The following is a 25,941-nucleotide window of genomic DNA, read 5'->3' on the forward strand; positions in this document are numbered from 1 at the left end:
ATATGTGTTTGCGTACCTGCCCTTCATTCGCTGGTGCATGCGACCATGCTGGACACACTGTTCCTCCATGTCAGAGCAGCGAGCTCTCAGGCTCTTTACAGTCTCCTCTAGGTGCTGCTTCTCCAGGGACAGCTGCTCCAGCCCACTTCTGCACACACAACAAACATCAGCACAGTTAATTCAGATACTATAAAGTTGAAAATGTATCTTATCCATATTCCATGTACACACTTGGAATATTGTTGATATAGTTCTTTGGAAATTATAGCTGAACATGCAGAACATGTGTGTTCATAACAATGACAACCACAATTACTAAAAATACTATCTGACCATTTTCCTTAAAAACAAAAGTTTTCTGTGTGATTATTTATATCTTTTAATAATGGTCAGTATTTCTCACATTGTGCCAGGGGTATGTGCATTTATGATCACAACTGTATAGCCCGTTTGATGATCAGACATCACTTCATATTAAGCACAAAAAAAAAAAAAAACTGAATAGAGACAAACATATTTAGACCTTAACCACTAGTTTACCAGATAACCTTGGCCTCATTTTCTGTCTCATAAACTTTCATCAACCTCTCAGGCCTGAAACTCTACAAGTCATAGTGAGTGAGAATCACTGTTGAAAACTATTTAGAGTTTTCTTATTCATCTTGCTGCTACTATCTCTGTGTAACCTCACTTAGCCTGATGGAGGCTGTCCAGCAGGACTTTACCCGCTACACTGGGCTTAAACTCCAGGAGCTCAAAGAACCTGCGGCACAAAACTGCTGCTAAACTGCATAATACACACATGTAGAAGATACAGGGTATGAACCATCACACCGGTGTGTCAGTGAAGACTGTATGTAAAATCCTACCTATAAAAACACATTCAAGGGGGTTGTCATTACTGTGTGGCTGAGGTGCATTTTCTACTGATGTGCATCCATAAAAGAAAAAACTATACAGGACACTTTGGTGTGTGTATTGTGTGTACATGTCCTGTGGCTGGTGAGGCCAGTGTGGTCTGGCAGGACCAGATTGGGGGCTGTCATGTGACTAATGTGCAGCACAGCTCCAACAGCTGACAGGACACTGGGCCCAGGGTCACTCTCATAAACACACACATACACAAGTACACAAACACACAGACAGGCAGTCCAGATGGAGAGCTGTGCAGGCCTGCTGTGACTACTGTAGCATCAGGTTAACAAAAAAACAGGTCAAAATGGAAAGCAGTATGTTGACATACTCTGTCCAAACAGCCTGTATAGATGATGTTTCATGAAATGATGACATGGATGTCCAACAGATAGAAACAATAAACAACTGAGCAAGGGAATAACCAAATGGAAAAGAGAATCAAGTCAATTTTAATTAATGATATAAAATGTGTTCATGGGAAAAATATATAAATGAATAGTTGGGATGAAGCCCATTTAGTTACAGTAAAAAGCAAACAAATAATAGGATGAAAGTAAATGAAATCATAGTGGGTGTTCAAACAGTGTAAATATCAGAAAAGAGTCAAAGAATGACCTGCTGTTCTCTGTTAGCTCTCCCAGTTTCACCCCCAGTTTGCAGCACTCCTCCTTCAGCTTCCTGATCAGGGAATTCTGGGAACTGAGTAGACCATCCAACTCTTCAGCTGCAATCAATCATGAGAAAGCTATCAGTTACAGTGAGGTCAACCATCATAAAAGATTTCATGTGTTCTTCACATATCCGAGCTGCATAGAGACAGACGTTCAAGCAGTACATGCAGACACAGTTCAGACGGCAAACTCAAAAAGCTGCCTAGTCACTGGACAACAGCACCCTTCTCTAATAAAAAAGCTATGGTTACAATATACACAGTTGCTCTTAGCATATGGTTCACTAGCACAAATGAATATATTTGTTAAATCAGATGAATGCTACATGCGTATTACATAGTATAGTATAAAACAAATATGTGTATCTATATTCTTCTGTCCCCAGTAATTCTTCACCCTGACCCAAAACACAAGGTCAAGCCCTAAGTAAACAAACTATTTCTAAACACCTTTGAGCACCATTTTAATCTTTCTGAGCTTAAACTGTGGTGGCATTTGTTAGCTATGGCTTCTTCTCACCTAATCAGTAATGAATGTATTTTTAAAATTAAATGCTGTTCCACCCGAAAAACAACTTCATTAAGAAGACACTGAGTGATAAGTGCTAGCTCAAACCTGGCATTATGAAATGATGATAAAACAAAAGCTCTGATAAAAACATATTAAGCCTTCATAATAAACGTGAGTTCCAAGTCTAGGGGATTCAAACTAGAATTTCTTAAGACTGGAGTTAAGTCTGAAGGAATAAACAAAGTGCTAGGAATAGTGAGTAGCAAAACAGACCCTGTAAATGGCATTAACATGAGAGAAGAAATCATCAAGTCCAGTATATGTGTATAATATTCTCTCATTTTTTCCCCTCATAAAATCTAGAAAGTTGCGTTATAAGAAAACCAAGTCAAATAAAGTGTAAATGTGGACAAAAAATACTGGTAGCTGACAAGACCCACACAGTGAAATAGCAGCTATAAAAAAAAACTGACATGACACAAAGGTGTTAGCAGTTGGAGTATACCACAGGACTGTAACAAAGTGCCAGAAGAGTTTCTTTGTCACAATGGGAAGACCAAAGCTTTGGCTCAGATTTGACTGATCCTACATAGTTTCTAGAATAAACTGTTGAGCTATGATTGTTTCAAATTCACACATCTAATCAAGTTGCAAGATGAATGTAAGTTTAAGGATAAGATTATTTTAAATTACTAAATAAAGCTCAAAATTTTAAGAGTAAGTTTCACAAGAGTAAGTAAGCTACCTCACTGAGCTGACTGAAATGAGGATTTCATTTTGATTATGCTTTTATTTAATTTAAGCAACAATACATTACAACAATACAACACTGAAGAAATCCAAGTTTAAAAATCCATGGGGTTAACTCGCATCATGACTACTTCTAAATTAGAACATACAACATATTTCTAAGACCAGGTCATCAAAACAGCCCGGCACAATAGAAGAAAACATCTACACTGAGCACATCAAATATATTCTAATAAATACTGTAGCAGCAAAATACATATGTCTCTTTGAATGTATTCCCAAAAAAGCTTTTGTCGACATTCACATTAGAATCAAAACTATTCAAACAACAGGAGATGTAGAGAGAAACAGACATACAGAGCATAGAGAAGGGAAATATAAAGTATGTGAGAGGGTAAAATGGGAAAGAGAAAGAGAGGGGATTGTTTGAAAGCGCTTTCTTTCTCCTTTCTACCCTTTCTGCCACGTCCTCATCCGCTCATGGGGGCCTCTTTCTGAACAATCCAACACTGGGCTTTCATCATTGCTTTGAAATGATCCACGTTCCGCTCTCCAACATATGTCTGCTCTTTTAAAATAACAATGGCTGCCGTTTGGATTGAGAGAATGATCCACCTGCTCCAGCATTCTGTTACAGTCAACGAAAACCAAAAACACCAAGGACTCTCAGTCTTTGAAAACTAGCTCAGACTTGTGAGGAGTTTTTTTCTTTTCATACAGTAGTAGATAATGTGGAGAAAAGAAAGATAGAAAAAAAGTAATGAAAGAGCATGATGGTAGATCTCTGTACTATGATGCATACATTTACCTGCATCCTGAAATTTGACTCTACACTTTTGTCATCTCTCTCTTCTCTCATTGTGCTACAGAAATGTAATTAAAACAGAAAAGAGAAATTCATGACTCAGAGAGATACAAAGTCCAATATTCTCTCATGTCTGATTCACTTTTTACTGGCTGCACACTGCACAGTGTGCATCTAAAATGAGTTACCACTGACTTTTTTTAGTCTACTCTATACAGTCCTACAGTCTCTGTTATCAAATCACTGCCATAGATACTGTAAGACATGGGGGGCAAAAATTGGATGCTACAGAGCATGAAACTAAACTACACAAACTCACAGACATGCACACACACGTACACTCAAAGTTTGGTCAATGCTGAAAAGTTGTATGAAGAATGCTAATTAGCTGAACAGGCTTTGAATGCGTCTGGCCATGCGTAGGCCAAAAAGAACCCTGGGACACAGAAACACAGCAGAACTGGCACTGGAAACAAACAGAGGAAAAATGAGGGAGGGAGGAATGGAGGGAAGAAGCGTGGCAGGGAGGGAGGGACAGAGAGAAACAAATATCTGATATCATCTAGAGGCTGCTCTGTACGCATTTACTCAAAAAAGAAACATGAAAAAAAAATCTGAAAAAAGGTGGGAGGGAGTGGAGATGAAGGGAGAGGGGAATGGATGGATGGAAGGACAAACGGATGGACATAGAGGCGGGATTTGGAGAGCAAGAAAGCTAATTATCCAGCTCGTCTGTTGGGTTGCACAGGGAGAGGAAGTGATGCGAGCTACTAAAGGACGTCCACCCCTCCATCCCCTCCCCTTCCACAGTTTCCTGCTGTGCTCTGATGTCAGCTCTCTTTAGACAACATGTGTGCTGCCGACACGCGCCAGAAACAAACCCTTTGTTTACCCCCCCCCCTCCATCCCTTCCTCCCTCTATACCCTCCATCTTTGTTCTGCGTACCAGCAGGCTCCCTGGTTGTTGAAGGGAACCACAGGTAAATAAAAAGATGGAAGAAGTGTAGGGAGCGAGAGAGAGTGGTTGAGGGTGGGTGGAGGGTTGGGGGGGACAGATCCAGATGGTGCAACAGATGTGCTAGCAGCAGCAGCTCTGCTGTGCAGACAGAAAGGGAGCTGGGTCTCTCTGCACTGCTTCCATCACCTTTCCTTTGCTCTGCCCTGCTATTCTCTCTTCTCTTCTTATGGCTTCTGATTTGCTCTTTTTGGTCTTTTCTGCTCCTCTGAGGTCACTTAAGATCAGTGTTGTTCTGCTCAAATGATCTCTGTCCCTATTCATCCATTCCCACTTTGGCCCTGCTGTGCTAGAGGGGAGCAAGGTGGCACAAAATCAAGGAAAACCATCCTTCAACTGGAAGATGCAAAATTTGTTCCAGCAAAGCTGCTAAAGCATCCTTGAGAAAGAGAGTGAAACCAGCTGAAGGGCTATGATTCTGTAGCTGACCCTGACCAACTCTGCTGCCTGCTTGTTGCAGTTCTGGATTCTGTCTCACACTATTCATTCCTGTTCAGGTCTTTGCTGCTCACATCACCCCTCTGTAAAACAGTAAGTATGCCTGTGTACTGCAATGACCTACAGTACAGTAAACCTGCTGACATTGAAAATTTCAGTATTTGCTGTTGTGTAGCTCCTTTAAAGATGTTCTCGCTTTCAATGCTGAGAGCTGAGAAAACTGCCACCTAGTGTCCTGACGTGGCCCTATCATAGGTATTGCCATTGTAGCTGGTGCACCCAATGGTTACCAGATGCATAAATGAAGCATCCCAGTATAGTGAAGATTGACTGATATTTTACTCACAGATGTTTAATATGTAGTGGCTTATAAATTGCTATGGTGATCATGAATAAGCAGTAAATGTGTATTCAATATGGGCAAAGCAACTCTAAACAAAATGTGAAAGACGGACTACTTGAAGACGATCTGCCTCTGAAATACTTCCTGTTAACATCTGAACTACCGCATAGAATAACAAAGCATGCCATCACAACCATTGGACATTTAGAATGTGGCTCCACCGCATACAACTTACATTGAAGATGTTATTTTATGAATACAATATAGAATGTAAAGGAAAGATGGGATTTTGCAGGGGTATCTTGGAACTAGTTCAGATGCATTTGATAAAGTCAGAGAAGCAGGAAGGAGACAGATATTTTTTGTTAGGTCCAGGGTTGCTGCTGCTGCGGGTGGAAGCACTGACCTCTCCGTTCGTGTTGAGCCTCTGTTTGCTCCAGTAGCACGGCCGTCTCCCGCTCCCTTTCTCGCACTAAAAGTGTCACAGATGCCAGTTTCTCCTCATGAGCCCGTTCTGCACTCTCTTTGTCCTGTCTAGAGAAAAGAAGTGGGATGTTAGAAAAATATTTAAACAATAGTCCTATATATTATGGATAGAAGGAATGAACTGAGATGACTCATAACTGACACATTAAAACATAACGTAGGCTACAACTCCATCCTTTTTTAAATTTATTTAATTTTTTATTTAAATTTTACCAGCAGTACTGATGGGAATAACCTTACATTAATTAGTACTCAATGCATTGATAGACATGTCAAGCAGTGTTCAGGTTTCAGTCTTCTGGTCTCAGCTTTTCTCTACTTTCGCATCACAGATGTGTCTTCAAGTGATGTACAAGTATACAGGCTATTAGAAAATCTCTAATGTAGTTTTCACTAATGTATGTCTTCACCTTTATCAGGGTCAGTTATCTGGCAAATACCAGTGTTCTGTTCAGAATGTATTGTTTAGGATCAGTGCATTCCTAATAAATTAATTGACAAATGTTTCTGATACAAGAGAGGAAAAGGAAGCACTGACCTCTCTACTGGTGTGCAGGTGAACAATGATGTGGAAAATAAAAGACTGATAGAAGACAGAATAAAACAGAATAAAAGCTTTATCCTCTGACTGGATAAAAGTGATGAAGTTCTGAACAAGACCACACAAATGTTAAAGAAAAGACTGATCTCCTCTGTGATGTGTGCTGCTTGTCATCCTTTGCATTTCCTGTACAACTTCAATCAATGTAACTCAGTCTAGCCTCACTAATGAAGAAAACACATAACTATCAGCACACAAGGTCTTAAATTGGCCTTTAGGGATTAATAAAATATATAGTATCTTTTCTTAGGTAGCAGATGATTAATTTTATTTTACTTTCACAAGAGAACTGTACTTACACAAGGTCTACAGAGAAATAAATGAGTGACTCCATAGTACACACTGCAGCACCAACATATTTTGTAGTGATCAAATCACTTTAATTCCCACTTTCATTTGTCTCAATATCAAAACATGAGCAGGTACGAAGGTACTTTGAACAAACGCTGCATTTATTCCTGTTTGAACCAAACTTTCCAACTCAACTAAGCCCAAATGTAGCAATACAACAGAGTGACAGACAAAGAAGGAAAGAAAAGAAAAACTACAAAGACAGAAAAAAAAAAAAACGAACAAATAAGCAGAACTCTTCCTGAAGTCCAAAGGCGCTAATGAAGAGAGAATTCTCCAGTTTAAGTGAAAACTTTTCTCCCCTACAGCGTTTGGCCTGCATCTCTAAAGTGACCGCGTCTGTCTGTTCCTGCCTGTGTGTGTGTGTGTTCTCCTGCTGTCCTGCTGTCTGGGGTGTGAAAGCGGGTGGCGGGTGTGCAGGGGACACAAGGAGACTGTGTGTCTGTATGCGTATGAGTGTGTGTGAGTGAGAGAAAGTGTGTGTGAGTGAATGAACCCCCGCTGGGCTTGAACAGCAGCCTGAGCCACCAAAGCGCACACCAGGGCTCAGCGGGAGATGGCGGGCAGGCGTTGCCAGCCATTTGGTCCTGCAAGAGGTTCCAGGGGGCCGTGTATATTTCTGTATGTCTATGTGTCTGTGTGTTTGTGTGCGACCGGAGGAAGGGGGGGGGGTACTCGCACCAGACCTGTTTACCGACCAATTAGCATCAGACAGACCGCCAAAAAGTTCCAGCAGTCAGCAAAAGAGTGGTGAGGAAGAGGAGGGTGATTTTAAAAAAACAAACAAAAAAAACATAGCTAAGCAAACAGACACAGATACACACTTGGCTTTCTGATCTACTGAACGAACATTTTACAAGTCACACCTAATGAACATGCACACAAAAGTAGACTCAGAACTTCAAACTTCGGCTTGGGAGTACAGCAACCTTAAGAATGGGAAGAATGAGAAGTTTGCAGAGCTGAGAATTCATATCCCAGAGACAAAGGCCTGAAAGCCCCATCAACGATTAAGTTAAAGCTGGCAAATCGCTCTGAGTTATGACATTCCTTCCCCTACGCCATTTTGTACCCCAATCAAATGCATGTTTATTTACAAAGTGCTTTCACAAAATGGCTGCTGATGAGCACTGTCAAATTAAAGCATAAAAAACAGAAAGCAAAGAAAGGAATCAGTAGAGAGCCAAGCCCTGGAGCAAGCGTTAAGGGCAATGGCTAGAGCAGAGGCTGAATATGTGGTACTGGAGCTGGAGAATTCTCCCTGGACAATAATCTGCCTTCCAGCTAATTGGTGAATGGGCTCTGGGATTCTGCCTGTGGCAGGGACTCGTGTTTGGGCCTAGGAGGCAACAGACTGAATGTTCAGTTAGTGGATAGCTGGGCCTGTTTGTATATGCCTGGCCTGATGCACTGTAGGACAGCTTGATAAGTATGGCGAGAGCTGCTTGGGCCAGGGGCCTAAGGTAGGCTGGAATGGCTCTGGGGCTGCAGCCAGGTACAGTGGCTGCTGGGTAAGTGGGAGGTGGCAGAGGCGGTGGCTGGCCGGCTAGCTGGCTGGAGTGGCGAGGAAGAAGAGGGGGCCCAGTCCACACTGTCTGCCTAAGTGGGCACTATTCAAGCTGTTGCCCATTAGATGTGGGGTGCCAGGGCCTGACCAAGCGCAGAGTTTGCAGCACCCCATGGTGCAGCTGGCATCCCATGCCAGGACCACCAAATGCCGCGGTTTATCAGAGAACAAGCTCAAATTGGAGTCAGACGGTGGACTTGGAGGAATTGGAAAAATTCGCCAACGCCAGACACCACTGGCCGCTGTTTGGACTAAAGCAAAAAAAAAAAAACAAAAAACTATATTTTCTCCCAGTAAACACAATGTCACTCAGATACACATAACTACAAATTGAAGTTACACACATATATTGTTCCAGTATGAGTAAGCATCAAAATCATTGTGTATATGTATAATATGCAAAATATGACTGTATTGTGATATGTTAAAAACTGACATGATAGATGAAGCTATTTTTTGGGAGGGTAAGGACAAATAATGTATATTAAATATATATATAAACTAATGGAAAACTAAAGAGGGCAATTCCTCAAATTGGGGTATATTCATATTTATGCTCTTCGATGCTCCTCTGTGGCAAAATAACAGGTGTGAAACTCACATACAGGTGAACAGATTGTGAGCTCTGCCTATAGCACAAATCTGCAAACACACACATTTTGTTAGTAACAAAGAATGTCTGTTGCAAGGAATTGGTGGTCATTAAAGAGTTTGAGTTTGAAATATACACCAAGATACATAAATGTTCAAATCAGTTCTTTCAACTAAAGCGCCCAGTGCTTCAGTTACCTGAGACTTGATTTGATTTTACTGAAATGAACTGATACTGTACTATAAATTTACAACTGTTAACTATTTGCTCATATCCCAGCATCTCAAAATGGTGACACTTATGATGATTCACGTGCTGGAGGAAGTCCAGTGAATCCACAGCTATTTATGATAGACTCCATCAATCAGACTACATTAATATTCAACAGTGTGATATGCAGAAGTACAAAGATGATTTCTGCTTATGTGCGGGCATGCTTGTTTATATGTGTGACACAGACGTGAAACAGAGGCCTTGTGTAGGCCTTTCTAATGGATACTGCCAACAATGGATGAGAGCACCCCAGAGAAAATAAAGTGACATATTGAGCATTTGCTGTGCTGCTAATCGATGATGCTGCATACAATAAACATCTGAATTGTTTTGTGTACTGTAGCAGATGACACACAGTGTCACACAATTTTTTTTAAATCACACACCTCAATGTGTTTTAGCACATTTTCATTAAACCTTGGGGTGATGTAAGTCAATCACTCTGCTCCAATATTTTCCTTCTGACACCCGTCCCTTCATCTCACTGTTCTACTTTAAGAAACAAAACACCAAACACAGAAGCAGATTAATGCACTCTCACCTTCATTCACTCTGTGCCCATCCCTAAATTCTATCTGTCCATCTCTCCGTCCAGAGCATTCTCATCTCTGCTCCGATTCTTTTTTCTGCTGTTTCTATCTCTCCCTCCTCTTTTCCCTCCCACCCTTTTTTTCCTGTAACTAAACTGGCTGTGTCTCTCTCCATCTGCTGGTTCTTCCTTCAGCGGCCCTGCACCTGTTCACACCTCCTCTCCTGTTGGCCACCTCTTCTCTCTTCTACCTCCCTCCCTCCCTCCCTCCCTCCTCCCTCCTTCTCCCTCCCTCTCTTTCTCTCTCTCCCTCCCTCTCTTTCTCTCTCTCCCTCCCTCTCTTTCTCTCTCTCTGCTCAGCGCAATGCTGCCAGGCCTGTTCCTGGCTCGGTTAGCCTCTCTGTCATTCAATCCATCTGTCGGCAAGTCAACTTTGTTTACAGCGGGCGGCCCAAGCCTCTTTTCTTCTTCAAGGAGTGCTAAAGCCCCACCACCACCACCAAGGTCAGTGGCGAGCCAAACGTGCCCGAAAAAACAGAAAACGGCAACTGTGAAATTAGCCAAAAAAAAAAAAAAATTAAATATGCCTTCCAACAGACATATGTACATAAGCAGACAATAACTGTCAACCATTAAATTATGCACCTCTTGTATCCACTGTATTTCACTTTCTTGTGCCTAAGAATAAATGCGTTCATACAGACACATACAAGCAAAAATACACATCATCCTCAATGAAACAAACATTTGTTGTTACAGTAAACATTCCCTCAGAGGAAAAAAAAAAAAAAAACAGCTCTAGACTGAAGCAATTAGCTGCTGATTGGCCTCTGTCATCATTTATCTGCTCACAAAACAGAGCGAGAGAAGTTTAAAAGTCCTAATTGGCACAGATGACTGGTGGTCTTAACACAGGAAGAGCGGACTGGCAGCGCAGGCATCTGTGATTTTTAAAAATAAACACACAGCATACGTACAATATGCTCCCATACTGACCCAATCCAGAAACCAAGGACTCAACGTCAGTGTCAAATCTGTGCCCTAAAGAAATAGTTGTGGGTAGCATATGTGGTAGGACTGAGGGTCAAATCAATTTCAGTTGAGATGGTAAATGATTGCCTAAAATTAATTATTTCAATAAGGGCATCGTCTTCAAGATACTTCTCATTAGATATTTGTTATCTATAATACATGCTACATTATAAGAGTGCTATATAAATATATTAAGATAAAGTTGAACTGGTTTATGTGTGTATTTTTTTCAACTGATGTTCACTATTAAACCTCTATATAAGGGATCTTTCAAAAAAAATTGTGATGGTAAAGAACATTAACAAGAGTTACAAATTTAAAAAAAACAACAGTGAGAGACAAAGATGTGCAAACTAAAGGTTTGTACCACATGGGGTGTCTTCTCCCGGTGTGAGTACAATCTACCTATGTTGGAATTCACTTCACACCTGAGACATACCTGATGTCGTTTCAAACACCCCTCACCCTCCTGCCTTTACTTCCACCTGGTTATAAGCTTGGGGGCAACTGGCAGGAAGAAACATACGCCACCTGACTCTCCTCAGTTAACTCTTTTTTTTTTTTCTATTCAATTCTTCAGTTCCTCATCTCTATTCTCTCACTCCTTCTACAAACTTCTCTCCTTTCTATAACCCTGGTTCATTAGATCAGATGCCTAGTGAGGAAGCAGTGGCCATTGAGGTGGAAAACAAACAGAGCTTTTTTCTAAACTCAGTGGGGGGACTAGGGTTGGAGATGGCACTGTAGGGGGGCTTTTGCCCACCATGATAAACACACTACTTAACTCTCTTCTCCACTCAAATTCCATATCTGCTATATTTTTTCATTCTCATCCAAAACTACCTTTATTTACTCTTTATTTCCAGCCCCGTTGCCAGTGTCATCTTTTGCATTTTTAATCCAGTGTTTCGATTTCTCATTACTAACAGACTGCACTAAACAGTTTAATCATCAGGGTCGTGTCAAAGGGGTTTTCAACCTGGCTCACAAATTCTTTGTTTGCAATGGGGAGTACAATAATAAACATAAATATGGCTTTGGTATTTTTGGCATATTTCACAATGTGCATGAATATTAAACAAACAAAGTAGAAACACAGCAACGACCTACGTGGATTGCCCCCATTTTATCATTGTTTATATCAATCATGTCACTGGGAAAAAAAACAAAAAACATTAATTAACATTTTATTGGCTTATGTAGGGACACATATATATATATGCCTGCCACCTAAAACTTGATCTCTGTCTGCAATTATTCATTTAGTTTAGAGGCTTTTTTCAGGTGCAGCATGAAGGTGGCCCTAACAGTGAAACAGCCTTAATTGATTTCAACAAAGACGTTCCTCCTATGGTTGAAGGCAGTGTCTCACATCCAGCGCCAGATGTGTTTGCAGAAGCATCATCCTTTCTGCTGCTTCCTTTTAACTACACCCTCATAACTCATTGCCACTGTATTCTCTGCCAGTATCCCTTCTCTTGTATCTCCCAGAATATCTCCACTCAGCTGCTACCTTTCTACAGTCTTTTCCACTTCTCTTCTCTCCTATCTCTTGCTCCTGTCTTTGTGACAATCTGCGGGGGGGGGGGGGGCACTGCCTGACTACACATGCCTGACTACTTTGCACATGTGTGCCCACAAAGGATAACAGGGCTAGATTGAAGGCAGAAGGAAAAGAGAACAAAGCAGCGATATGAAGGATAAAAATGAAGAGGATGAAAAGATAAAACGGTCGATCAATCAGGTGAAAGAGAGTGACAGAGGGGAAAGAGAGAAATAAGCGGAAAAGAAGAGCAGAGAGGTTCTGTCATGTTGGATGAAAGTGATGCCTACTGGGCAGCAGGCACCGTGTAGAGTCACTGCTGGTGCCACCCTCACAGTAGGGGTATGTGAAGGCTCAATGTTGACCAGATGACAAACACACATGTACGCAACATAAAATTTGTTCAGGACGCACACACCACCTACGCCCTTTTTAGCAAACGCATACCTAGGGATTATTTTTTTCAGGCCCTTTCAAGATATTCTATTAAAAAAATCATATAAATCCATAATTTGAAGTGGTTGTTTTTATGTATCGCTGCATCAGAGGGTAGGCAAGAGAAGACAGAATGAGGTGAAGACTGGATGGTGGATGGATGGCAGAGGACTGGTGCACTCCCTTTCGTTCTCTGTCCTCCAGCAGTAGCGTGTGTATGTAGGCCAGTGTCCCAGGGCACACTTGGCTGGGGTGACAACAGTTGTAGCCGACAGATTTGCCTCCATCTTGCCTGAGGTCTCTCAGTCAGCGATCTGTCTATTGTACCGATTCCCAGCCCCGCAGGATGGACAGATTACAGCTCTGCTTAATAATCCTGATACTTATAATGTGTGGTTTTTCACTGCTCAATTTCTAATAGTTATAACTCAGTGTTGATATTCCTAGTGCACATAAGTTGATGCAGTTACAGAGTTAGAGTTAGTTGGTCCTGCTTACAGGGTCTCCTGGTATGATTTACCCTATGGATGAAAGATTGATAATAGATTGAGCTGTGTAGAAGCAGAGATATGCCTCCTAGGAGAGTGAGTAGCAGAGAAAATAATGCTAGAGATAAGAAAAAAATCATGAAGAAGTGGAATGACTCACAAGAAAGAAAGCTGAGAAAAAGCCTACCCCAGCTCAGAAGGCAATAATCTGTACAATATGGAAAGGTTTTGGAATTTTTCAGAAAAGGATAGGTTTAAGGTTCGGAAAGATGAAATGTTCTTGTTCAAGGGCAATTTTTTACAAGTCTGGTACTAATCTTACAAAATTAAATAGTTAACATTGTCATTTATTAGTATCCACATTGACAAAAACACACATTCAGTCGTAATTTCTGTCACATTAAGTGAATGAACACAGATTATCGTAACTCTTACAACCCAGAGAAAAGAAGCAGCGGCAGAAAGTAAGAGGGTGTAACAGAAAAACAAAAGGAGATGAAGAGTGAAGAAACTGAAAGATAAAAGACCAAGTAGGTCTCAACAGACTGAGCAAGAGACAGAGAGCGCAGGAAAGAGAGGTGAGAAGGCAGGATGGCAGATAGGGCAGTCCGACAGTGAGGAGAGAAGAACGCAGCAAGGTCTCGTCACCAGGCCAACGGGCCCACCACTGTCAACATCATGACACTCTGTGGTACACACACACGCACACACGGCTGGCCGACGGCCCTCCCAGCTGCCCTATCCGTAACTGTCTGATTAGTTGTGCTAAGCAGCCCCTCCCCTGCCAACCATGGTGCCATCTGCTACCCAACAACATGGCTGCCGACCAGAGAGGCACACGTACACACACGCACACAAACACACAAGAACACACAGCAAGCTTCATACCTGGCACTGCCCCACTGCTGTCACACAGAGACACATCAAACTTCACAGACACAGGTGTAGCCCAAAGGTATCAACACTTAACATTTGCACAAAGGCATGCACACAGACTCATCTAATTGCATGCTCACAGACAAGTCAACACACACCACGAAACAAGGATATTTCAAGCACGTGTTCCTGCACACAGTTGCTGTAAAGGTTGTGAGCCTGCATGTGTGTGCTGACAGTGGTTAGGCATTGTTATTGCCAGGTAAAAAGAAAGATGCTGTGCTCAAGTGTGTGTGTGTGTGCTCGCTGGCAGCGCTTGAGGGTTCATTATGGCCCCCACCTCTCCTGAGCGACTGCAAACCGCGTAGCGCCCCGGCCTTTTTATTCCGGGTTGTGATTGGACAAGGGCCTCCTGCCGAGTTGGTTTGCAGCAGTTTTGTCGTGCCCAGATTTCACTCGCTGCTCGAAGCGAGCCTCTGGCGGGACATGGCATCTGCTGCCTCACCTTCCTCATTTACACTTCTCCGCCCTCACACACATACAGTTCTGTTCACCGCCTTTCCAGACCTTGCTATCACGATGTACAAGTGAAGGGAGAAAAAAAAAAAAAAAAAAGACAACTAGAAAGAGGTACAGCAAGAGCAGCAGCGTGACATGTTTAATAGAGTTTGCAGAACTTTGTGTAGAAGAGTCACAGCAGTTGGTCTGCAAGTCTCCTCTCAGCATCCATGCTCTGATTTCAGGGTCACAGAAAGGAGACTGTGGCCTTAAAACAGAAACAATATCTGTGTCTACACCTATCTCTTTCTAGCTTTGCATGTCTGTTTCAGCAACTACTTTGTAAGTATACACCTCCCTGCTGAATATTTTCTGAATATTTCCAAAAGAAAAGCATTCTGACCATACCACTTGACCTAGAACTTTTTGTTTTGATGAACCAGTGGCACCCAAGTGCCTCATTTTGTCCTTTACTTTACAAACACAATTTCTGAGTTTTCTGAGTATCAGAGATTGGCAGAGTAAGCCCGGAGTCTTCACATTGTTCATGAAGTGGTTTACCAGCTAAAAAAAAAAAAAAAAGTAATGCATAGACAGTAGTTCTTCTCCTCGCTAAGAACAATCCACACCCATATCAACAAGCTACTTTTATTAATTTATTCTGTCACACATGAGCCAGGGGGAAATGTAGTTAACTGTAATCAGAAGCCTCACAAGGCTTCTTACAATATTCATTTGCATAGTTTAACTACAAAAGAACAAAACCAAACACAGACAAATCTTTACACAAACAAAAGCATTGACCATCCCAGGAAACGATTACTAAGTCGGATCGAATGAGCAAATCCAAAAACATCTCTCACCAATAATCTCTGAGCAATGAATCACCTGACAGTTTCAACATACAGTTTGTGGAAAACTAAACGTACTTCCCCATGCCCACGCCAAACTCCTCTTATATCCCGAGTTTTGCTTCAAAGGCCAGACACTTCAGTTTCATGTGCTATCCAAAAAGCAGAAAGCCCCCTTTGAGCTCACAGCTTCCTCCACTCCTGCTTTCCACCAATGAGTTCTTGGGTTGCTGCCACTGCAAGCAGGCATGACCTTCCAGTTGTAACTCTCAGCAACTGCTAGTATGGGAGGCTATGAGAATGTCCCCAAATGTCAAGATACATACTAAGGAAAAGAGGCAAGATACTTTTTTCCCCACAAGTGGGAGTTTAAGACGTTCTCAGGTGACCTTCACTCCAGATCTGTCTGCCAGCCTCACCAACTACTGATGAAATTCACCAGCAGGACATTTCATGTTCATGACATACAAATGCAGATCAAATTATATGAACAGGCATGTCTGGACATTCTTTTGGCCCAAGAATCCACAGTTCAAAGTTTAAGGTGATAAAGTGTTGGCAAATAAACTTCCTGAAGTCTTTTTGGTTTCAGGCCCATTTACAGTCCTAAGCAAGCACCCTCATGAACATGAATGCTTGATTTCATGGGGATAACAAAACTGGTGGAAGATTTGGGGCCTTGCAGACATTTGACTCATCCAAAACAAAGCAGACACGCAGGTCTCAACTACCCAAGGACAGACTATCACATGCAAACACACAGCTATCTATTCATGCCTATCTGTGGAAACAGAAGTTATGCTGGGCAGTTTTCACTACAGCCTTTGGGATCTGCGTTCACAACACAGGGAGAGAGAAGGCTGGATTGAGACAAGGAAAAAATAAAGGAAAAAAAGTGAAGAAAGACAGGAGCAAACAAACAAAACAAACTTCACAAAGCCCTCTGCTGGGCTGGGGCTGAGACTGGAGTGTGTGTGTGTGTATATGTGAGGCGATGTGAACAGAGTGGCGGGGATTAGGACAGATCCTGGGCTGTCCAACGCACAGCTGGCTGATGATCCAATCCTGGAGCGCAGCACAGCGCACCAGTCGCCTTGAGACTTGTGGATGCGTGCATGCATCTGTGTGTGTGTGTGTGTATAGGCATGTGGATTGAACTGATGTGCGTATCAGCATGCGCTTTTTCAGACATGCAGTTGTACAAATACATATATGTTTATGAGAAAGAAAGGTACTGCTATCAAAAATCAAAACAGGCTGTCTGTGCTTCATGTCCCAAGTTTGAAGATGGGCTGTGATCATTTAGGCCATGAGAGGATGACAGAATGAAAACAGGGAGTTGCAAAGAGAGAGATTGAAAGAGCTACATTTGAGGGGTGGTCATACAAATATCTTTGAGCCTTGCTACTGTAAATCTCACACTTATTCTCTACCAACACACACAAAGACAGATGCACCAACCAGCTACAAAGACTCAAGCATGGCTGTGTAGTGAACAACAAGAAAGGGCAAGCACAAGGCTAGAAGGCCCACAGATGGACAGAAACAGAAAAATACAGAGGTACAGACAGCGAGAGGACGGATACAATTGCTTGAGGTTTATTTGTGTACTTTGGAAGAGCATGAAAAAAACCAAAACAATAGAGGACATGACAAGTGGTGAAAAAAAGAGAAAAAGACAAAAGGGGAAAATACAGGGCAGGCCTGAAGTGTAACCAAATTTCACCTGGTGTGTATGTGACAAGTGAATGTCTGTGGAGCTGTATCTGAAAAGTTTCCAGCTTTCTTTGTTAGATATCCTTTTAGTGTTTTTTTTTTTTTCCTCTTGAGTCTTGACACCACAAACTGCATGCATCCCCCCTCATATTACTCATACTCATATTGCTGCTCATAGAACTTTTCCATCCACAATTAGGGCATATAATGTCATACTAAAACCTTTTCACTCATTTTCCCCAATGTGACTGCTCTATTTCAAATTTATCTTAGTTCCATCTCCTACCAACTCTCCTGGGCTTTGTCTCCACAACATCCTACCATCCATCACAGGCCTTTTTATACTGGGTCAGCTTGACCTCATATTCTCATCCCCCCCATTTTACTCTTATAAAAGATGCCTCCATGCAATTTAGTGTTACTGATTTCATATAAGGCTTATAAGTGCAGTCTTCTTCTATGTGGATGTAAATAGTTCACACTCTCAGTCCTCTATAGTCCTTAGTCCAACATAATGCCATTTTGCCCCCACACCCCTACATCTAACACATATTTCAAAAATACTGCATATCTATACATCTATACACACGTTTAAACACTAGATGTAAATAATCTGTATCATGGGTATATATGTCATATCTGTGATGGGTTTCATCTGATAATATTCCTCCTATATAACGTAATCCAAATCTCACATACTTCAGGAAAAAAAATTATTCCACATTAAAACTGTATCAAGAGTGGCTTTCAGAGCTAATGACCAAAATTGAATTTGAATGGCTACATGCTCAGCCAAGGCAACAGCTGTCAAACATCTAGTATGCATCTGCGGATAGATAAAACTATAAACTCTCTCATGCACATACACCCACACACATGGCAATAAAATGGTTTAGTCCAGTGGCTCGTCAAGTACGGGTCAAAGTCATAATGTTGTCACATTAATATGCATGTCATTCGCCACAGCTGGCTGCAAAATGAACACACACACTCTTTGCCTCATTCTTTAAACACATGACAGCCAGCTATGCAGCCAGTGTGTTAGCACTGGCCAGCTGACAGACGAACACACTTAAACACAGATCAGAGCCAGGAGCAGCAGTGGACACACACGGACACACAGACACACACACACGGGAACACACACGCGCGCGCACACACACAACACAGATTACACAAACTTGTATCTCTCAGCCTCCAGCACCACAGGGCACCACCGCCACATCTGTGCCCATCTCAGACACCTCGGCTGTGGGCAGCAGGGGTGAGAAAGTGCCCTGGGCGGCTGGCATGGGCTGGCATGGTCCTGGCAGTGGATGGAGTGGAAGGGAACAGCAGCAGGAGTATGACTGGAGGGATGGATGAAAAGAAAATAAGTAGAAAGGGAGGATGATAAAAGAGATAAGGTGAGGTATAGAGGGTGGCAAGTAAGAACAGCTATGACAAAACAGCTTGATGTAGAAAAAGGATAGATGCCAATTGGTGTACTGGCAGGTATTGTATGGGTGGATAGGTGCATAAATGGATATAAGAACAGCAGAGGAAATGATACAGAGAGGCAAGAAAGATTGGACAGAAATATGCAGAAAGAGGGAAAGACAGAAGATGAGGTGAGGGAGGGGAGCCGGTAGCGCCTGTCGTGAGAACGGGTGCAGGGCACTGGCAGGTGGCACTAAGGCCAGGCTGTCCAGTGACCATCAGCCGCATGTTTGTTTGTGTTTTGTGTGTGTGTGTGTGTGTGTGTGTGTGTGTGTATGTGTGTGGTGTGTGTGCGTAAACACCATGGACAGAAGAAAGGTTTGGGTGCCATTTTGGCTCTGCAGGAGCTGTTGCTGGGCTGGACACTGGCCTGGTAGCACAGAGTGAGTAGTGTGTTTGTCTGTGTGCATGTGCATGCGTATGTATGCATATGTGTGTGTGATGCATTATGTTGTGGCATGCTTAACAGGATTAGAGGTGACCTGGTGAGGTCCAGTTGGTACCGGGACCATGGCACAGCAGCAAGTATGTGTGTTTATGTGTGTGTGGTTTGTATAATAGGATTAACTGTTACCTGGTGTGGTACAGTTGGTGTGCTGGTCTGAACTGGACTGGGCTGGGCTGGGCATGGGCAAGTTAGGCAGGAGCTGGGCAGGAGCTGGGCAGAGGGGAGTGCTGTGTGTATGTGTGTGTGTGAGTGTGGTGGCATGTATAATAGGATTAGGTACTACCTGGTGAGGTGCAGTTGGCGCTGGGCATTTGCCAGCTGTTCTGCTAGGCTCAGGGCTTCGGCCTGCCATTGGCTCCCATCCTTTTGGACTGCCTCCAGATGCTGCCGACAGCCAACCAGCTCTGAGCTCAGCCTTTCCACTTCCTGTCCCGCAGAGATGGAAGGAAAGAGGAAAGAGGAGGTGAGGAAATTTTTTTACAATAACCCACCTTATGCCCCTAAAACAAACACAATGTTTAAGGTTGTTTAAGGTTGCACGGTATACTTGATCGTTACTTCCATTAGGTATTATGGATAGCTGTTGCTTTTACTAATGATTTAGGATTCAAAAAAAAAAAAAAAAAAAAAAAAGAATGGAAATTCATACAAATATTTGAGGAATTCTTAATTTTGCCACTTACACTTCAAAACAGCTTCCTCAAAACATGATCAGTGCTTACTGAATTTTAAAGTACACTGACTATTGCCTGACTTAATGACTACTAACCTATTCTAATTCATGTAATGAAAACTAATGAAGTGATGATCAGACATACCTGTGTGGCCTTTTCCATCTGTCTGCTGCTCTTGCTGTTGAGCTCTCTGAGCTCTCTCTCTGCCTCCTCTTTCTTCAGCTGGGCCTGGTTGAGCTGATATCGCAGATCCACACATACCTAAGTGACAAGAACTCATTAAAAACAAGGTCCATGATGTGATTAAAATATTACGTCTGAGTTCATGGTAATTTCTTCATCAGGTGCCAATTATTGATTTTCCTTTTACCAATTTAACCTATTCATATCTTGGAAGGTTATTCAATTTAATCGTGAGACCCTGCCACAGAACCTAACCTCAGTACTGTATAATACTGTTCTATTTCACTTATCTCTCCTCCTAAAAGCACACATATAGGGGAATAAAATCACATTCAGTTCTGTCTACTGTTCCTACATTTTGCATGTTTAAAATTACTACACTAAAAGCTACTGTTATGTTTTAGTTCTTTTTTTTTTTTTTTTTTTACATTATTTACCTTGAGTTTATTTATGCATTCACTTTGAAATTGCTCTTCCCCGTAGACAGAAAATATATACTAAAATAAATAAACCTCTGCTGCCAACCAGTGGATTTAAAAAAGCATTACAAGTAAACTGCATCTGAGTATCAGGACTATTTCTTTATCTCTAGTTTTTCTTTCAAACAATATTTTAAGGTGCTGGACTAGCAGCAAAAGTGCATTTTGATTATTCATTTTAACACTGCAGCTGTATTTTTCTAAAGCTCAAACAGCCTTACTAGTTATCTGATTCAAACAGCTCAGTTCACACTGTGAGCTGAACATGCAAGAATGAAAAGTAACAATACATACAGCACATGTTGAATTAATATCATCTTGCACAAAGCACCCAGTATACCTTTGTATTGTCTTGCTCCTGAGTGGTAAGTTTGCAAAGAGTGTCCTCCAGCTGATTGGTCAGTGAATTCTTATCTCTGTGAGCTTTGTCCAGCTGCCCTTCCAACTCAGCAACATGCTGGGAGAGACTGGACACCTGGTACACACATTTTTAAAATGAAATTTCATTAAAAATAGTGTCTGCTCTTACAGCAAATTTATTTTCAATAATAAATTGAAAATAGGACTTACTGTATGTGCCAACTCATCCTTTTTGTAGCGGGCTTCAGCCCGGCCCTCCTCTCTGGCCTCAGCCAATCTCTTCTGCAACGACTGTGCTTCTTGTTGCAACTGTTCCCTCTGTCGAACCAGCTCTTTGGACAACTGCTCAAACTGCACTTCCACCTGCATGCATGCAGATAGGCAAGGTTTATCAGCTAAAGTAGACTGAGGTAACACAGATTCAGAGGACCAAAAAAAGCAATTTTTTTAGCTCCGTTAGTTTGCTAATAAAAAATGCTGTTTCACACGAGAGAATTGGAATGGTGTGTGCATGACAACACAAATAATGGAAAATTACATAGGATTCTCTGACCCTAGCTTTGTGCAGATTTGCTTCTTCCGCCATCTCCACAGCCTGTTTCACCTGGAGACAGGCAGACCATTCCCTCTGTTGCGCCTCCTGCTGACTAGCCCGCACGGCACGCAGAGCCACCAGTAACTCATCACGCTCCCTATAAGATCAACAGACACTTAAACTTTAATCTACAGAGTATGAGTAGTCCTGCTGTAGTCCTCTAGTGACTGATTCACAGAAACTATTTGGGTGAAACTAACTTGGTGAGCCTGTCAATAGCCTGGACATGCAAATTTGTGTGAGTCCCAGCCAATACAGCTTCATGCTGTGCACACTTCAGACACAACCCTGCCACATGGGGAGCTCCATCAGCCCTTAATGCATTTGCAGCCTGCTTCTCCCTGTGTCTCAGACGAACCTTCATCTCCTCACACTCCTTCTGACTGACAGACAGATCCCTCCTAATGATGGAAGCAAAAGATGAGATTTGGAGAAAGAGAGAAAGGGGGCAGGAAAGAGAATGGGTGTTGCTGTTTTAAACACTTCATTTAAAAAAAATAAGAGAAAGGCTACTACAGCTAATGGCTACACAGCTAGAGTATAAACTGACCTGAGGGAGATGACTTGAGCCTCCAAGCTTTCAATCTGGGCTTGATAGATCACTTTTAACTGTTCCTGATAAATAAAAAGCAGATAGAAGGAATCTTTAAGATGAGCAGATTATGTGTTTACCTTTGAAACACAGGTGGTATTAAACTGGATAGAATAGGATGATATAAACTTACAAGTAAATATTTATCTTGTTTGAGCTTCAGAAATATATTGTTGTTTTTGCTTTGATTCATTTCCAAAAGACTGTTTTGAAACAGACAAAAAAAAAAAAAAAAAAAAAACTACAAAAACGCAGAAATAGAGGAAAGTGGAAGAAAGGAGAAAGCAGATCTATCCCTACCAGCTCTTTCTTCCACGTGATGTCTTCTGCTCTCGGCAGCATGCTGTGGTCTGTATTAGAGGCTCTGTAGATGTTGTCTGTCATACTGTCATTCACCTGAGGAACACGTCATGGAAGACGCTGTCTGTTAGTTTATTTCTATTATGTTATATAGTATACAATGCATACTAAATGTAATGACTAAACAACAGGTAGCTCCAATATCTCACATAGCATATATAAACTGTGGCAATATAATATACTTTTTAAATTAATATTACAAACATAAAATCACAATTTTCACACAAGCTACCATAGAGTTGCGGATTGTAAAATCTTTCAGAGATTCGTCCACAGCTTTAGATTTAAGCTCTGAATGCAGCTTCTCATTCTCCACCACTACTACTCTGATCCGCTGTTTCATCCCCTCCAGCTCTTCCTGAAATTATATACAAAGAGAAATGAGTCCCAACCCATCCAAACCAGGACAGCAGTAAAAAGTAGAGGTTGACCAATATGGGTTTTCTCTGGCCGATGCCGACATTTAGAAATCAGGGCAGCCGATGGCCGATATATGATGCCGATTCTTATGGCCGATTTTAATTTCCCCCCTTCATCTCTTTCCTGTGTGTCGGACACACAGACACATTTATTGAGGAAAGTTATCCTGCGTGTTTTAGCAAGAACATATGTCTGAATTGCACGTGTTTCTACTTTCAGATTTGTTGCACACATGATAAGCATGATCAGCATCAATTCTAATACGCTACAATGTAATTACGCGTTCGAAACGAATGGTTTTCCCCTGCCATCATTAGCTGAAGCCGTGTGTGTAAAATGTAAACAGGGTACAGTGTGTGCGTTGCTCCGTCTCTCACGCGCAGGGAGAGAAACTCTCCGGTACAGAAACAGAATTAATAACATATGAGTTTATCCATACAATGCATGCTACTATAATAATTTAGCCGCTAGGCTAACCAGGGACCCTGGTTAAGGAATAAGCGGGTATAGAAAATGGATGGATGGATGGCTTGTTAGCATGTTTTGGGGCCCATGCCTACAGCTACAGTTCGCTAACAATACAGACCCAAAAAGTTACTCGCAATCGTTCTCCAAAAGTAGCTTCATATTTAACCAATGAAACGTATAAGGCTAAATAAAAAACGAAAGCTAAGTACTTTCCTACCGTTTTTGGACACTTTTCAGCAGACGGGGACATCAGCTTAGCTGGTCACAGATGTGCATGCCTATAAATCGGCCTAATGTGCAGTGAAATGGGCAGATGCCGATTAATTAAAATGTGTAAAAAAAACGGCCAATTAATCGGCTCGGCCGATCGATCGGTCCACCTCTAGTAAAAAGTACTGAAAATATTAATACACACCATCGCGCGCGCACACACACACACACACTTGTGCCCATACCTTGCAGAATTTAACTTCAGCTTCCAGGTGCTGGATGTACTCTGGCTGGTTGTGAATCATTGGGACCAAATCCTGAAAGGCAGGTAAACTTGACCTTCCCTCCTGCTGCCCTCTCTAACAGGGGAATACAGTAACAATCAAACATGAGACAAAATGCAGCGAAACATTCACATTATAGAAAGATTATGTATTAAGCTTTTCTTAGTAACAAAGCTGTGTACTATACCTTGGATGGAGACTGCTTCTTTGAAGGAGAGAGAGGAGTGAGGGTTTCTCTGCACTGCTTCAGCAGAAGGTTCCTCATCCGAATAACTGCAATAACAGTAAAACAAATGTAAAAATATACACACACAATACATATTATTTTGTATCCATCATCTTTCAACAAGCTTACAAGCAGGTAAAGATCCAGGTGATGCACTGTAATGTCAGACAGTCATCAAACATATATTCACTAAGTCACCTGCTTCGCTCTGTGACTTTTGACTCCACGCTGCGTTGTCCTCTTCTGCCATGGTCGGGAAGGGGCTGCTAGCCCTGCCTCTGACTTCATCCACCTCATCTCCATCAGGGTGCAGCTGTTCCAGAGCACTGCTCAGCTGCTGAATGCTCTGGTTGGCCCGCTCTGAAACCAACAGACACACACAGAAACTAGTTCCACAGACATCATAAGCAGTAATTATCAGAGCACTGAAATGATGATGCCATGCTTTTACACCAAAATGAACCTTATAGTTCATTCTAGAGCTGCACTAGCTGATTAATTAAGAGAGAAAGAGAGAGAATTATTCTTTAACTGTGCTGAAAACTTTGTTTTCTTGTATGACAGCAAGGGATTATCTTCAGGTTTTGGACTTTTGATTACACAATGCATAACATGAAGCCTAAAAGGAATTTGTGATTGAGCAGTTTCATTACTTTTAGACCCTCTTTTTAATATTTTAATGCATCTGGAGAATTAGAGCATGCCAGATAATTTCTGGAAATGCAGCATTAGCTAAACCAGTTAACTAACCTGTCTTCCAAGATGTTTACCTATTATAATTACTCATTCATCAACTGGACTGGAAAACCAGCAACAAGTGCCAGTAATACGACTCTATCCTGGTGTCAGTGGCATAAATAATTACACAGACACGGATATAACAAACGTGAAAGCAAATCCGTCTAAGACACACAGATATAACGTTAGGCTGCTGTAAGTCGGCTAACTCTAGCCATATAACGTAACGCCTCTCTACTTAGCTGCGAAGTTACGTCGTTAGCAAATTTAGCACAGTAAACCTTTAACTTACGCCTCAGTAACTTCTGATAAGCATTTAGCTGCTCTTCCTCCTCCTCGTCTGAGTCTATTGGCTTCATTGTTGTAAAACCCACGTTAATTCACGCTGTGGTGCTAACTAAACATGCTAAGCTAAATACAACATCGACACGCAGCCATCACATCTCATACGTCATAACGGTCAGGCTAACGTTTGGTGTGTTTGTTTTGATACACCTCCGTACCCGGAGGGCGGTGATCTCGAGTCGTATATTAAAGGAGCTGAAGCACCGCCCTAGAGATGAGTGTATTCGGTGAAGTTATGTGATGAAGTACAGTTTTGAAGTATTTTTTATTTTACCTTCAAATTTTACCTTTCAAATTATAATTATTAGATTCAAAACGTATGCTGATCAAAATACCATTAGATTTTTTGAGCTGCAATAAAATCAAATAATTATAATACAATACGTATTAATGTGATAGGTAGGTCTATATGCTTTAATGGCTTGAAGCTATAAAACCCACTGAATGTTGGACTTACCGTCATGTGCTCATCAGAAACTATTCTATGCTCATGTGGCTGCTAGATGTGCAAGTTATGAGTCAACTGGAAAGTGGGTATCTAACCTCAGTGTTAGTACAGACTGTATCTCAGACTGCATGTTTGTATTTAAGCGCATTTCTCTGCCCCCTAGTGGTAATAAATGTCCCACTACTGGTTTAAGAAAAATATTGAAAAAAGAGAAGGTAGTAGTATTTTCACTCAACTATACAGTTTTATGGAAAATTTGCTGTGCCACAAGGAATGCAATACTTGCAAGTATATATACACCAAGAGAGATATTTATGCAGTTTAACTGGCTCGTATAGTTTGTGAAC

The 25,941-nt window shown here is 41.7% G+C and overlaps 1 protein-coding gene across 2 annotated transcripts in view; it reads right to left on the bottom strand.

Annotated features, from left to right (window-relative positions):
* The window catches only part of sdccag8 (SHH signaling and ciliogenesis regulator sdccag8), a 38,451-nt gene extending 13,192 nt beyond the window's left edge, over positions 1–25,259 (bottom strand). The window contains exons 1-17 of one of the 2 annotated variants that reach the window (XM_026309424.2): positions 25,094–25,259; positions 24,262–24,423; positions 24,025–24,110; positions 23,799–23,912; positions 22,688–22,813; positions 22,396–22,491; positions 22,054–22,118; positions 21,704–21,904; positions 21,462–21,600; positions 21,119–21,271; positions 20,889–21,023; positions 20,031–20,147; positions 19,496–19,638; positions 18,467–18,634; positions 5,854–5,981; positions 1,531–1,639; positions 17–148 (exon numbers count right to left, since the gene is read on the bottom strand). In XM_026309424.2, the coding sequence (XP_026165209.1) occupies positions 17–148; positions 1,531–1,639; positions 5,854–5,981; positions 18,467–18,634; positions 19,496–19,638; positions 20,031–20,147; positions 20,889–21,023; positions 21,119–21,271; positions 21,462–21,600; positions 21,704–21,904; positions 22,054–22,118; positions 22,396–22,491; positions 22,688–22,813; positions 23,799–23,912; positions 24,025–24,110; positions 24,262–24,423; positions 25,094–25,160 (2,141 nt within the window). In that variant the 5' untranslated portion in view covers positions 25,161–25,259. The remainder of the gene's footprint in view (positions 1–16; positions 149–1,530; positions 1,640–5,853; positions 5,982–18,466; positions 18,635–19,495; positions 19,639–20,030; positions 20,148–20,888; positions 21,024–21,118; positions 21,272–21,461; positions 21,601–21,703; positions 21,905–22,053; positions 22,119–22,395; positions 22,492–22,687; positions 22,814–23,798; positions 23,913–24,024; positions 24,111–24,261; positions 24,424–25,093) is intronic. The other variant, XM_026309425.2, reaches the window with a different exon arrangement.
* Positions 25,260–25,941: the final 682 nt, after the last annotated feature.

Source organism: Mastacembelus armatus, chromosome 15 (genome assembly GCF_900324485.2).
Source record: "Mastacembelus armatus chromosome 15, fMasArm1.2, whole genome shotgun sequence".
Lineage (NCBI taxonomy): Eukaryota > Metazoa > Chordata > Actinopteri > Synbranchiformes > Mastacembelidae > Mastacembelus > Mastacembelus armatus.